The 14,545-nt window shown below is 38.9% G+C and overlaps 1 protein-coding gene across 1 annotated transcript; it reads right to left on the minus strand.

The window, feature by feature from the left end:
- Positions 1-1,838: 1,838 nt before the first annotated feature.
- LOC121349525 (embryonic protein UVS.2-like) lies at positions 1,839-14,487 on the minus strand. Its single transcript, XM_041460070.1, has 11 exons — positions 14,412-14,487; positions 14,227-14,251; positions 13,171-13,308; positions 11,771-11,888; positions 11,036-11,214; positions 7,367-7,448; positions 6,323-6,450; positions 4,488-4,603; positions 3,859-4,084; positions 2,637-2,755; positions 1,839-2,069 (listed from the first exon to the last, which is right to left on the minus strand). The coding sequence occupies exons 1-11, from the start codon at positions 14,478-14,480 to the stop codon at positions 1,839-1,841; spliced, it is 1,431 nt and encodes a 476-aa protein (XP_041316004.1). The 5' UTR covers positions 14,481-14,487.
- Between the last annotated feature and the right edge of the window lie 58 nt (positions 14,488-14,545).

A 14,545-nucleotide genomic window follows, 5' to 3' on the forward strand; every position in this document is an offset into this window, starting at 1 on the left:
TCCTCCTATTGTGGTATTTGAACCTTAAACTTTTGACTATACTGTCCCTTGTGTCTACTAGCTGGTTACTCTTCTTTCATATAGTTCAGAATGTGAGTGTATTTATTCATGGGTAATGTCCTACTTAAAACTGTATTTCTAGGGACAAAGTGCAAGACCAATATTCCTGTATGTGGTATATTGCTTTTGGAATATGCTATTCATGCTCTTTTACCAAGTATGGGTAAACATCTAAAACATTGCAGTCTGTAGAGCTCCACATCAGACCAAGGGAAGGGAATCTAAAGTCATACTCAAGTTACAAGGCTGTTCAGCAGTGTCTGTTTAAAACAGAGACCTGTTCAACTTCATTATATAATCACAGTTGTCATGGGGTTGTTACTTTTGCACCTCCATCAAAGTCCTCAGACTCAAGGAGAAGAATTAGCATTTTTACAGTCAGAAGCTGAGCTTAAAAATAGAAGTAGAGTTTAATTTTCTGACATGCTGATGAAATGGTTACATTCTCCAAAAATATGCCAATCTAAATAGTGAGTCAAGTTAAATGAAGGAATGCTTTTTATAGCCAGAAGATTGGAGCTTGTAAGAAATACAAATATTTGTTGCCTGCTGTGCATGCACTTTCCCACCATGATGCAAGAAAGCTCTAAACCTTGATGTCCCCAACTTATCAATTATCATTCTTCTGTGGGTGAAAATTAACCAGTGCTTAAAAAGCAAAACATTACAGATCTTAAACCCTTCGCCCCCACTGCTACAAATTCATCATAATTCAAAATTTTCTTGGTTGCACCAGGAAAGCAAATTGGCAATTTCTACGTGCTCTTCTTCACAGAGACATAATTTCAGCAAAGTCTTTTATTATTCATAATGTTTTGGCATCTCTCAGTTTGGCACTAGCATTTAATTCTGAATACATCAAGTCGAGGCAAAGTGTTAGGTGTTTACAGTGGTGATTTTTTTCTTCACTCCAGCCATCTCTTTAGAGGAGGAGGACTTCTCTCTACAGACAAGGTACTTCAAACCTAAAATGCTCTCCAGAGAGAACACTCAGTGGTCTTTGCATTAGGTTTTCAGGCCTCATTTTTAAAAAAGTATTTTGGTAGCACCTTATGGACAATTTCAATACCTGACTCAGGCCACAGCAAAGTGACAATAGCAGGTGCTTCATTCCATTCCCTCTCCCTCAGTGCTTGTTCCTGCTACTCTTAACTTTAGTTTTTTTAGTTAAATCTGTTCCCTGACCTGGTCCATCTCACAGAGGAGTAGTGCAAATCTTTGAGTTGAGGTACTGTGTGTCATACTGTACTATGACACCACTTGTTTGGTGTCAGATGGTGATTTTACAGGCTAAGCTCTGGTGCCTATATGATCTTGGCTTCAAAATGTAAATAAATGTGTCTGAAGATTTTTCTGTATGCATGCTGGAATGCATATTTAGGTTGGGTAATAGCGTTTGCTAGAATACAGGTTAAAGTTGCTACACAGTCGTGTTCTGAATTTTTTTATGGACACAGTTTCTACCACAAGAAGTCCTTGAAAATCTGCTTACATAGTTTCAGCTCTGCTATTGTGTTTGGCCATGCAACACCAGCAATGAGAATACTATAACAAAAAGCATACAGTCTCAGACAGAAGCATCCCATGGGCAGGAACATTTCTGTCCTTGATTCACCATGGAAATTACACCACTGTAGATGTTTGACTAAGAGGTCAAACTTCATGCTTGTTAAAGGTATCAGGCTATATATTTTTTTTCTGAAATTGGTGGCTTTTACCTGAGGCTAGCTGGACTCTTACTCTCACTCTGTGTTTTTCAAACCCCGTCTGTATTTTACTTACCTAGCAAATGTATAACTCATCACAAATCCAGGCAACTCCCACACTAAATCACTGTGGAATTCAACCAGCACAAAGTTCCCAGTGGAAGTAAAGTCTGCAACCTTCTCTGTCCCACAATAAGGGCCAACTGCAGGTGACACAGGGCGGCTTCCATCATGTATGAGCAAGTAGTCATAAACACATCTGTCACTATATTCCAGCTCAAAGGATAACATTTTGAGAGATATCTGTAGAAATACAACCAAAGCACTTTGTTTCCAGGTTGCAGCCTTTTCTCTTACCCATTTTTAAATAACAACAAATACTCTAAACTCCTTGTGTGCCGACACCATATTTTTATTCTGTGTGTGCACCACATCCTGATTCCATATGGCAATGCAAATTAATAGCAAATTATTAGCTTAGTTCATCAGTATTTGGATTGGAAGGAGAAGCAAGGGACAAGATTGATCTTCTATGCTTCACATTCTTTCCTCTAGAGAAATATAAAAACAGCACCTGTGTGATGTTTCTGTTTTCTAGTGGGAGCTCTTATCTAGGGATTATTTTGGACAAAGCCTTGTGGTACAGGCTAGATTCATGTGTTCAGTTGCATGTGTAAAGGTTTTCCCTTGCTGAGCACCTCAGATACCAAGATCCAGCATAAATTCTTAAAATGAATTTGTGCTTTCAGATTTTTACTCTGAGGATATCTGCTGAAAAAAGTGACATAACAGCTCTTATTCTTGACGAGAAACAGAGGTTTCATCAGAGAACAGTGATGAAACCCACAAATGAATTCATCTGTGCCTTACCTTGTATCCTACTGGAGAAATGATGACCCAGAAACATGCTCGGTTTTTGGGGTATTTATTGGGGTAGTTTGGAGAGGTGATGACTCCCTTTGAATCTCTGAAAGTGGCTCCACAATTCACTGAGGAGTAAAGGAGAAAACCAGATATATTAACAAGAGCATATTCTCAGTAGAAATGAGCTTGCTTACAGCCTATTTTATTATTTCTTCAAACCAAGAAAAAATGTGCTACCATGAAAACCTACTGCTGAAGTACTTTATTTCTTCACTTAGTACTTGTATCAGCAGCTGTACTGAAGAAACTAGAAACACATCTGATAAATAGTCTTTGGAGGACAGGGAACAGCTACATCTAAAGCTGTATCTGACTTTCCAATCAGCTGTTACCATATTAGCATAGCATTCTGATGGCACTGACTGCCCTTCAGAAAAGAATCAGCTCAAGTACTCAAGATTGCATTATCAAATTATATCTAGTGCTTTCTAGAAATTACTCAATTGAATAAAGCAAAAAGACTAAAAATGACACTTTTCTAAGACTTCAATTTATGCTCCAAAGAAGCTTGGTTTTTTAGTTGAAATCAGGCAGCTTTGGGCTACTGCCTTCTTGCTGAAAGCACGACACAGCATAACAGAATTTGGTCTGGCAGTCCAGAATGCATTTGTGTGTTTGCAAAAAAGACACCCCTCACATGATTACAGAAAGCACAGTGTTTTGTGTATATAACTTTCAATAAAGTTTTTAATTCAGAAGGTGTAAGGTACCCAAGGTCAGTCCCTCTGCTGCTGCATAAAATCCCACAAAACCTTGAATAATGTCTTGCCCAGATACTGGCTTTGGATCTCATTGGTTGAAGTCTCTTGTTGATTCTGCAGTCTTTGTGCTCTTTGGCTGCACTGTTCCTATTAATTTCAGCCATTGCATTGGGTTTTTTTAAAGACATTGTTCTGGAGATATGAAGAAACCTAACAGAGGCTCTCAGAAGAATGTGAGTAGGATCTCAGGATAACTAACATGAGACTAACTAACCAACATCCCACTTTCTGTTTCCTGTGAACCTTTAGACACATCATTGCCTGGCCTACTGCATTTCCAATTGCTGTGAAAGTGTGAAGAATGACAGCGAAAAGACCTACTCTGTAGTGTATAGTGTAGGTTTTCATTTCTTCTATACAAATACTGCTCATGCTGTTCTCCAAGCTTTGTAAAGGAGTGTTCATACCCCTGGTGTAGGAGGCTCTGAATCCTCTGGCTGTAATGCTCTCATCGCTTGCAAACTCTACCAGCATTGTGGATCCAGATGCCACTAAGGAGGGCAGTGGACCCTTCCCACAGTACTTGTCCAGCAAGACAGGGGAGCTCTTGCTGTTCCCATTGTAAATTTTTATATAGTCAGAAGAACAGTCTGAGGAGCGTTGGAGATCAAAAGTCTCAAACTGCAGGAAGATCTGGAGAAACAAAAAAGCAAAAGTTGGATTTAATGTTATACACAGGGAAAGTTTTAAACCTTCATATTCATTTTATTATCCATGTATTACTGAAACTTTACTTTCTATATAAAAAGAGTACAGAATTTCATCTAGCTGTCCTATTACTGAGATCCCAGAGACTGATGTTTCACCACTGCTTGTCTTTGAAAAGCCACCCTGTCTGAACTGGATAAAAATCAAGTGAAATAATCCCTCTAATAGTCTTAGTTCTTATGAAAATTGTTGAGACTTTCATTTACTGCATAACAAAATAAATGTCTTGATGCATGAACTGACTCCCAGGGGTTACTCATGGTAATGAAATAATGCTGTGTAGCCCGGATACTGTGCTTCAAACCTTCTTCTTCCTGATAAAAATTACCTTACTTCGGCGGATGCGGATCAACCACAGGCAGTTGCTATTGTTCGGGTACGGGGATGGGTAATTGGCAGAGGAGAATGAGCCTTTGGGTTTAGGCAACACAGAGCTACAGCAATCTGAAGGGAAGAACCAAACAGCATTGAAGAGAATGAAAACTGCACAAAAATATTCCCATAATGCCTGAGAAGTCTCTCCAACCATTTGTAGCAGTCAAGCTTGTATAAATTAATTATACTGCTTACTGCTTATATTGCTGTTCCTAGTCTAAAAATTATTGAAAACCTGCAAGTGAAATAAAGATAGTTGAAGTACTTGCCCATTTCAGCTACTAATATTTTTTTAAAGACAATAGGGCTTCGTTCACACATATTAGTTTACTAAAAAAGGCCTGGATCTTTCATGGACTTCCTTAACTTCAATCACAGAAGCACTTTCAATGACAACAGTACATAAATTTCTATTAGCAACTGTGTATATTCATAAGTGTGTGCAAAAATCAAGTTTGAAAACAAGATTTTGTCAAAGCAAGGAGAGGTAGTCACTGAGGGAAAATGGTAACAGAGAGCACTAAGGTTGACCTACAGACCTAGTGACTGGTATACAACATCTGATCTCATCTGTCTTTTGTTTTTCCACATCTTCATTTTTTGCATTTTATGTAACTTCTCAAATTCCAAAATATGAATGTATGACATCTGCTCATAGGAATTTTTGACATTTTTCTCTCACTTCCTACTTTTCCTGAGACAACCAGATTTTTTATGGGTTTTTTTAGTCCCCAAGTTTGTCTCTCTTTTTTAAATTCAGTGCTTTTCTTCCAAAAAATACAGATCTAATTATGAAATTGCATAGTAATGGTACTGAAATGTGATTCATTCCCAGCCCAACTGTCAAGAATAAATATCACTAAATACTTGTTATCACTATCTTTGAGACACATAAATTGTAAAGTTGTCTCATCTGCAGCTGTAAATTGGGTGGAACCACTCTCAGCAATGATTTCTGTACCTAACAATCCAACTGAAGGAATGTTGATTCCTTCTAAATTCTAATTATTTAACTACATTCTAACACAAGAGTAGAATTTAGTACACTAATATTTAGGTCTTGTTAATGCTTCTTGCTGTTTTGGTGGAAATTAATTGAATAACATCTCAGAAAAGTCAAATACCATATAAATCAATTAGCCTTTGTCCTGGGAGTTAAAGCAAAACCCATGCAGTGCAGGAGCATGATGTTATACCTGTTTTGTGCATCTTGGCTGAAGAGTTCCTGTTTACAGAGGAATGGTAGCTGTTGCTAGACCTTAAGATACCACAGGGATGAGTTAAGAAATGGATGTGGCAAGAAAGTAGATATCTATTCAAAATGCCAATGGTTTTCTCCTCCAAGGGGTTCTGATCTGGCTGAATAGCACCCATGTTTACAGCCCTGCAGACATTTTGTAACTAAGAGAAATCACAAATCTGCTGGCACTACTGATGCACATGACTCTAAGCTATATTCATGGCAGAGGAGAGCTTACATGCTTTGCAACCTTCAGAGCTTTCCTGAAATGAGAATTTGACAGAGGTAGCAACCATGAGTTCTCTGATGGATTTTGCTTATCTCCAAGAGCAGGGATTAGGTGAGGATAACTCAGAATGAGAGTGAATTATTGAAAGTAAATTGTCCTTTCCAAGAAGGCAGCAGTTTGGCACAGGGAGAGTTCTGTTTCCTTTTGTAGGGTGAGAGAGGTGTAGTGAAGGGACTGTGGGCCGCATTCCTTTGGGAAATGTCTGTCAGTGCCTTCAGACATCAGCTGTATTCATATGCCTTCTATCTACAGCACTTACTGCACTTGTAGAGCTTGTTGATTTTAGCTACATCCAAGTTACTCAGCCCATCTCTCTGCCCAATAGGTATAGAGGGGTCAGGAACTGGTACAATAGTTGGTTTTCCTGGAGTGCTGGAGAAATCATACCTGTAGAAATAAGGAAATCACATTTCTAGATTGCTTTTCATAGACAGGGATGTTTTCTAACTGCATTATAATTTCTCATGTACCATGTAAACAGAATTTTAATGGAAATAGACAAGAAGCTTCTCAGAGACCTGGTAGCCTTCCCTGAAGAGGACCAGCATGGCAGATACTTGATGTTCAGCAGATGAAAGCAAGGAAGCAGAAAAAGCTGCTCTGTCCTGAGTGAAAAGGCCTTTCAGTAATGTCCAGCAAAATGGACTGAATCCCACCTTCTTGGTTCCTGAGGCAGAGGAGCAGAAATAGTTCTGTCTCAGTTACTAATTGCCTGTTTGCTATCTGCAATTTCCTACCTTCTGCTAGTCCAGTTTTGTTTCATGTTTTTTTTCAGAAATTATTACTTGCTTGTGGAAATAAAGGAGAAGGTACACGATACAAGCTTGTACATTATGGACTAAAATGCAGCCTTAGACAGTGTTCCCAGATTAGATTAACAGAAGGCAGCATGCAACATTTCAATAATATTAAAAAAATCCATCTTTCTTGCCTCTACACTTGAATGTTGTTGTCTATGATTAGCTGTTACTACGTTTATGAAATAATTTAAACTCCAGAACTGGTTTAGATCAGTGGTTCAGTAGAATTAGACTTTGGGCCAGAGGCCTGTCAAAGGCCTTTAGCAAGAGGCAAGAGTACACTGGAAGAAAAATGTTGTCCTATGTTTTGTTGCTAGCCATATCAACTTGTTTTCCAGGAATCCTGCTGACAAAGGAAGTATGCTCACCCTTAATTATGTCCATGCACTCAAATGAACAGCAAAAGTCACTCCCTGCACAGAGCAACTTCTTCTTCCTAGATCTGAGCAGAAGGTCTGAAAGCTGTTTGCTCCTTGGAAAGGATATTTCCGCAAACAACTTACGCGCCATAGTGCATCACTGAAGAGTAGTCATAGGGAAGGCCCAGGTTTTTGGAATTCATTTTTCCAAAGTTCCCTTGTTCCCCTGTAAGGTAGGAAAGCAGCATTTCAGTCAGAACAATTATTACTGCTCTAATAGTACACTGCCTGCTGTCATAATCCAGAGAGTAACATAGGACACTAATATGTGTTCTGATGAGATCTTGGATCTATCAAAACCACCAGAGATTTTTGAAATCCATGGGAACCCATTTTTACAGTCTAACAGGTTTCAGAATATAAAGTTAATCAAATAAGTTTTGATATAATCAATGAATACATTCTACTCTTCAAACAAAAGTATTCCTCTGTCCATCTTCGTTAGGGTGTCTCCAAATACATTTCAGTGCATTATCTTGAATACTATAAGCATCCAACCTATGTCCCCAAAGGTGCATTCATACCTTAAGGGGGAAATCTGGCTGACCACCTAGATGAAAAATTAGGAGCTATGCATGGGTGATGTCATGCTGAGTCCTAGTGCCACAAAAAAAAGGAACATATTTTCCCTGTTACTTGCTGCAGAGCCCATGCCACCAGACATGTTCTGGCTTTGTCTCTAGTCAAACCCATCAGCAGTGACTAGAGTGAAGTGATATGACTCACATGAAGCAGAAAAACAAATTCTGTCAGAACAGCTGCTGAGCATCTCATCACTTTTCATCAGCCATAAAAGCCAATATGAGATAAAGTGTTACACTGATACAGGGCTGGGGCCCAGGGACAGAGACTGAATTTCATGTCACCTAGCTTTATTTCTTCAAGTTAGGCACTGAAACTATTCCTCAAGGCTTCCAGGATAGTCAGAGGAGAGGGAAAGAAAGAGAGACACAGTTGGAAGGAGTTTCATATTTATTTTTCTCACTGACTGGAGATCATGAGTATGAATTACATGCTGGGTCTCTTCTCCATGGTGAGACAGGCAAACAAGCACTGTCAGAGCAGGGAGCTGAATGCAGCCAGCCTGGCATTAAGAGTAAAGCCCTAGCCACTGAGCACTCCTTTCCAGTTCTGTACCTTCATTATTGTAACTACAAATGTGGTTTGTAAACCACAGACCATCTGGACAACAGTTTGGAGTTGGACATCCTTGACATCTACACAACTCAGCTGGCAGGCTTCCAACTAGAGCAAATCTCAGCCAGTAATGTCCTTCAGCACTGGTCCTGGGCTGAGGGCTAAGAGATGCAGAAAGATTTGAAATCCCAACTAATAGAAATTTGGGGATAAACATGGATTTGGAGCTTTTCATAGCTCTAAAACTCAGTTAAGGCTTAAACTGTTTCTCAACAGCATTGGCCTTCCTGACTCTGTTTTAATCTCAGTCCTTCTTATCTGCTATACTAACTTCAGAAAGAATTATCAGCAAGTGTGCAACTTTTTTTGAGGTGATGAACAGAGAACACAGTTCAAACGTGGTGAAACACTGAAGCATATGGCTACTGTTTGGCACAGAATTGCTTTGCTGAATTAGTTTGCTAAATAAAGAAAAAGTGACAGCATCCTAGCTGGACTGAGATGCTGCCAGCAAACTGCTACCTACCTCATCATGTGCCAAAGAGATCTGGCTGTCTAGACCTGCACATGTTTGGGGACTTACCCCATCTTTTCCACTCTCAGAAAAAAAAAATCTACCTCTGCCAGAATGTAAGTGTAGTGACTCAGAAGAGCTGAAAAGGAAACTATGGCTGAAGACTCTGAATATTTTTTTTTTCCCAAAAATGTAGAAAAAACAAGCTGAGTTTCAAGTAACTAAGTGGACAGCAACCGATCAGGCTTCATTTTGTCAAAACAAAGAAGTAGGATGGCTTCCAAGGTAAATTGCTGGATAAAAACAAAACCCAGAAAACATTAACTATATGAAAGTCCAGTGAGGAGAAAAACAGCTTGTGTGAGAGAGCTGAGACACTGGAAAAGGTCTTGAGGTCTAGTTCTGCATCACCAAGATCAGCAGGAGCTCTGCCATCAGCAGTGTTAACAGCAGCAAGTTGTAACATTACAGTCCTCATGAACATAACTCTCCATTTCCTTTTCCCTGCATATCTTTGCATTTTTTTCCCTACAATGCACACTCTGCATTCCAACTCCCTTGCCACACAAATCATCTCATTCTCCAGCCATGGCAAACACTCAAAACACTGATGATACACCTAATCTCCTTTGGCATAGCCTTGTCTTCTTTACCTCTTCCCCCTCATTTGTCATTTCATGACACTGTGCCTGAATCACAGCTTAGTTACATCTGTATCCTTCAGGAATTATGACATCTGAACCTGTGGAGTTCCCTTTGCAAAACTACTGTAAGACTATGTGTGTTTAGTGTATATAACTTCATGATTTCAACTTCTCTTTCCTAGCACATCCTTTGCTGACATTTCAAACATGGCACACTCTTGTTGTACAATGGCAAACAACTCACAGCAAAATTACACCTTAACACTGGAGCTGAAACCTCAATAAAGAACAACACAAATGGAATTTACTTAGGATATCATGGGAATTGCTGAAGAAAGTTTGGAGAGCAGTGTGTTAGGAATTTGCAATAAAAACAATCAAGTTCCATCTGGAGAAAAAGATGGATATATTTTTAGCTGTGCATGATATTGTGTAGTTGAGTATCTAATTTGTTGAAGAGACTTAACAGAATTTGGTATTCAATTCTCTGGCCTCATTTACTATTATTTTCTATAATTAACTAAATAGACTATTGTATTTTTACAATTGCTTTGGGTTACTCAGCTCTCTAAACAGCTGTCAGACAACTGACACCCTGCATACTTTCTTCTGGTATTTTTCTTCTATGTACCACTTTCTCACTTTCCCTTGGACCTCTTGCCATTCTCTCTACCCTTTCCTCCCCAGAGCCTGGAGCTCTTGTATATGATGAGCCTATGTTCCCAGCACACAGATCATGGGCACGTGCCCAAACAATTAATTCTGCATTCCTTTCCATAAATAGTATCCACTTGTTTTTTCTCTACAGAATTACCACTCCTGATTGCTTTCCATGGCTCCTTCTTTTCATGTGTCTATGATCCTCTCCATGAGGAGGAAATAATTGCAGTCTTTCATCTCACATCATGCCAGGTCCCAGAATTTTGGAAATGCTAATGGTTGCATGTGTTTCCAGTACCTCCACATTGAGCCCCTGGTTCATATACATTTTAGGATATGTGCATTTCACTCAGTGCCAAGATGCCTACTGGCTGCCTTCCCCTATTTCCGTGGCTTTCCTGTGATAGAACTGTTGTATGATTCCCCAACATGATCTTCAATGTCACACTTCACCCCCCTCAGTTAAGGATACCATAGTCTTTTCTCCTGGCCAAGTCTTTGCAACAACATTTTGTAATCCTGATGATCCTGGTATTTTGGGCTCTGGGCTCAAGATGGCAATCAAAATAAGAATATAGAGCTACTTTCAGGCTGCATCTTTCACAGTGCCATAGATGTAGCCACAGAAATTCCCTTAGTACAAACACTGAACAAGAAATTCCATCACACTGAATGTGCTGCTGCTGCTGCAATTCAGCCTGCATTTAATCACGGTTCTTATTTGCATTGCTGTTCACAGGAGAAACGTTCTCCTTTAACTGTAAGTATATATTTTCTCTTAAGATTTAGTGGACATACCTGCCACTATGTGTTCCCACATAATCTTGACAAACCTGTCCCGATCACTCCGTGCCTGTTCATGGATGAAACCCAGTGCGTGGTTCATTTCATGCTGAATTGCTCCTTTATCCATGCAACCATTTTTCACCAGGCCTACTGCTTGGCGTCCTCCAATCTTTCCAAAGTAAGACCAGCAGCTAAGAATAAGCAATCAATAACCAAAAGGATCACATTTAGCAAATACAAATATATAGATGTATTGTTTATGTCACCAAGGTTCTCTAGATATGCAGCCACAGCAGGGGACATGCAAATAATCACTGGCATGAGATATCTAGACTTCTGAAAGCTGCCAAATGACACGGTGGGAGGGAAATAAAGCCTTTGTGCTGAGGATGACAAATTTTAAACCAGTAAATTGGCTATATCAAACTAAGGCGAAGCAGTATAAAGTGTTACGCAAAACCTGAAACAATTATACTTATTTAAATTTTACAGCAATTGAGGAAAATTTCTTATTTTGAATTACACCCCATTATCTTTAAATCTACACACACATTTATTCCTGCAGCCTATTAGCTGATGTAACTACCAGTTTATCTAAAGAAAAATTAAAAATTGCACCTTGTCTCCAAATCTTTACTGCTAGCATGAAAAAAACCCAACAAAACAATTACTTAAATCCAAAACAAACCAGAAAAAAATCGAAAAGACCTTTTGAGTGCTGCCACTCTCAGGAGACGGGGAGCTTACCTCTGCCCTCGTTCAACATAAACATAGTCTGTTTCTGTAGTGCGATTTACAAATTGCACACAGGTCAGCGTGGAGATCTCTTGTAAAGCATCAGCAATCCAAGACCTCTCTGTTATTGCTAGGAAGAGAAGGGGGACAGGAGAAATCTTTCTTGGTTGATCAAAAAGCAAGGTGCTTTTATGGGGTGCATTCCTTTGAAATTTCACAGCACTCATTAGCTCTTTATCATACAAGTATAGTAAAAAAAGGGCACCAAACATTCAGAGATCTTCAAACTGATTGGACTTTTATGGGGAAGTTTAGCAATTACAGCTATCCCATACACATATTATTTAGGAGATAGCAGATGGAAAGCAAAAGATTGGCATTGTTCCTTCCATTAGGCAGAACAGAAGAAATGAGGCAGTTTCAGATACAAATAGTTGGAGCAGAGTATCCCAAATAAGCCAGCTGATTGTAGCTAAGTACCAAAACCCTGTTTTGTTTATCAGAAAGAGCAAATGCCTGCCACAGCCCCCTTTGAATCACTTGAGACAGCCAAGGCTCAGGTACCAAATAAAGATCAGAGTGTTTATCTACTTTGGAACATTTTGGCTTAATTTGGCTTCCTCAGTTATGAATCATCTGCAGCTGATGTGTATCTCAGTTTCCTAATATTTAAACTTTGGAGAGGGGGAGTTGGAGGAAATAACCCTCACCCATCCACAAAAGTATATACTGCAGTTCTGGAGGCACAGGGGTAGAGAAGCAGCCTAGATAACACAGAGATTGAGCTTTTCTCAGTTCCTTTCCCTGAGGAACAGCGATCAGGTCAGGCTGTATTTTACTTCCATGGCATTTTCTCTCAAGGGAAGATCTTTGAAGAAGGGTCTGTATGGAATTACTCCTGCAGCTTTTGCATAGGACAGAACTATTGACTGACTAGAGGGAATCAAAAAAGGAAAAATATCTCCAAGGATCTTTGCTCCATTTTTGCCTCTACAGGGGTTCTAGTGTGGGAATATTTCTATGAGAGATTTAAAAGAAAATTATAACATTAAAAAAACATGTTCCTTGTGGTAATTATGACAAAAATACATTCATAATGGGAACACATTATGCCTCTTCTAATGTACTTGCTAAATATCAAAGTACATTGTAGCTAACAGGAGCAAGCTAATATTTGAAATTACAATTAATTACCTGACTATTGGCCCAAGTAACCACATATTTTAGTGTGATCTGTTTGGAATCTTAGCCAAACTTCCATAGGGCTAACAGGATAGAAAAAGAGACGTGTCAATAAGTTCTCACTTGTGCAGAGATTGCTTTTGGTGCATGCCAGTGAAACATAAAATAACAGGGGATTAGGGACTGGAAAATCAAGGCTCACTTTAGAGCATCCGTTTGCACACACTCACAGAAATCAGAAGAGATGTTAACTGGAACCTTGACCAGTCCATCCTGTGACTTGGGCCACAAACAGCTCTCACAGTTAATTGCACTGCGCCGCCCTCTTCTCAGAAGGATGTCTCCTTCATACACAGCTATTTCACTACCTGGCAGGTGCAGAAAATAAAGAACATACAAGGCACTGGGAAGGCAAATACATTGCAGAAAGGGAGACGAGGCACACGCGAACCAAGATTTTGCATCCTTGGAAATTTCTTTCACTCAAGTTCATTTTCTAATAATGTGAGGAAGGATTAGTATGCTATGACTGATTAGGTCTGCCTTGCTTCCTGGATAGAAAAGTTTAGTATTAATATAAATGTCATAGTGCAGCTGTAATCAATGTTGTGACTCAATAAACTTTAGCTTAAGAAGCTTTGGGAGCTTTCAGAGGGGAATGCTAAGTGTTATAAGTCATTGTCCTCTTCATTAGAGCTTGTGGAATTAAAGAAAAATCATAACTGACCTCTGTAAAAATAGGATTAATAATACATTACTATTAAATAAAGGACTATTTTTATCATGCATACTGAATGTATGCAAGCTATTAATGGCCAGGTTAACTGTGAATTTGACATAAGACATTGTGATGTGCTCCTCAGTTCTGACTCTAAAATGCTGGGAATACATTTCTCACAGACAAAAGCTATCTGTTATTAAACAAAAAAATTACAGAAGTCTTGGGTATAGCAGACAGGAAAGTACCGTATATCACATAAGATAGAAAACAAAGTGAAAATACTCTGGTTTGCTAGAGCTACATATGGAAAAGAACATATCCTCTAGCAATTGTTCAATAATTCTTCATAATTTCTTTATCACAACAGCATAAAACAATCACAACAGCATAAAAAAATCACAATGAATGTGACTTTAAAACACATTTGAATTCTGTGAATTGCCTCTGCTGATGGTGGAAAAAAACCCCAAAACATTTTCAAAGAGAAAAATATACCAAATCATGATACTGATGTAGCTCCACCAAAACCTGTAGTTATTTATATAATAATTACAATCAAACTCACCTAAGTCATTCTTTCTTGTAGCTATCTGGAAAAAAAAAGTACATATATTTTAGTACATGCTTATCTCCATAGCAGAAAATTTCTATCAAGTAGATTCACAGCAGTAAGTGTTTCTAATTAATTTTAAGATAGAGCAACTCAGCAGCAGCAATGTAAATTCTCAACATCTCAAAGCAGGGACACACCTGGACAGGTTTACTTAGTGCAAAGCTACAGAGAAATGCTAAATGAGTTGGCAGAAGAAAGTACTTCATCTTCAAATTTCCAAGATGAACTTCTCTGCTCTGCAGCTCAGTTCTCAAAATTGTGGTTAGTTTAC

This window comes from Pyrgilauda ruficollis, unplaced genomic scaffold, assembly GCF_017590135.1.
Source record: "Pyrgilauda ruficollis isolate IOZ18807 unplaced genomic scaffold, ASM1759013v1 scaffold14, whole genome shotgun sequence".
NCBI lineage: Eukaryota > Metazoa > Chordata > Aves > Passeriformes > Passeridae > Pyrgilauda > Pyrgilauda ruficollis.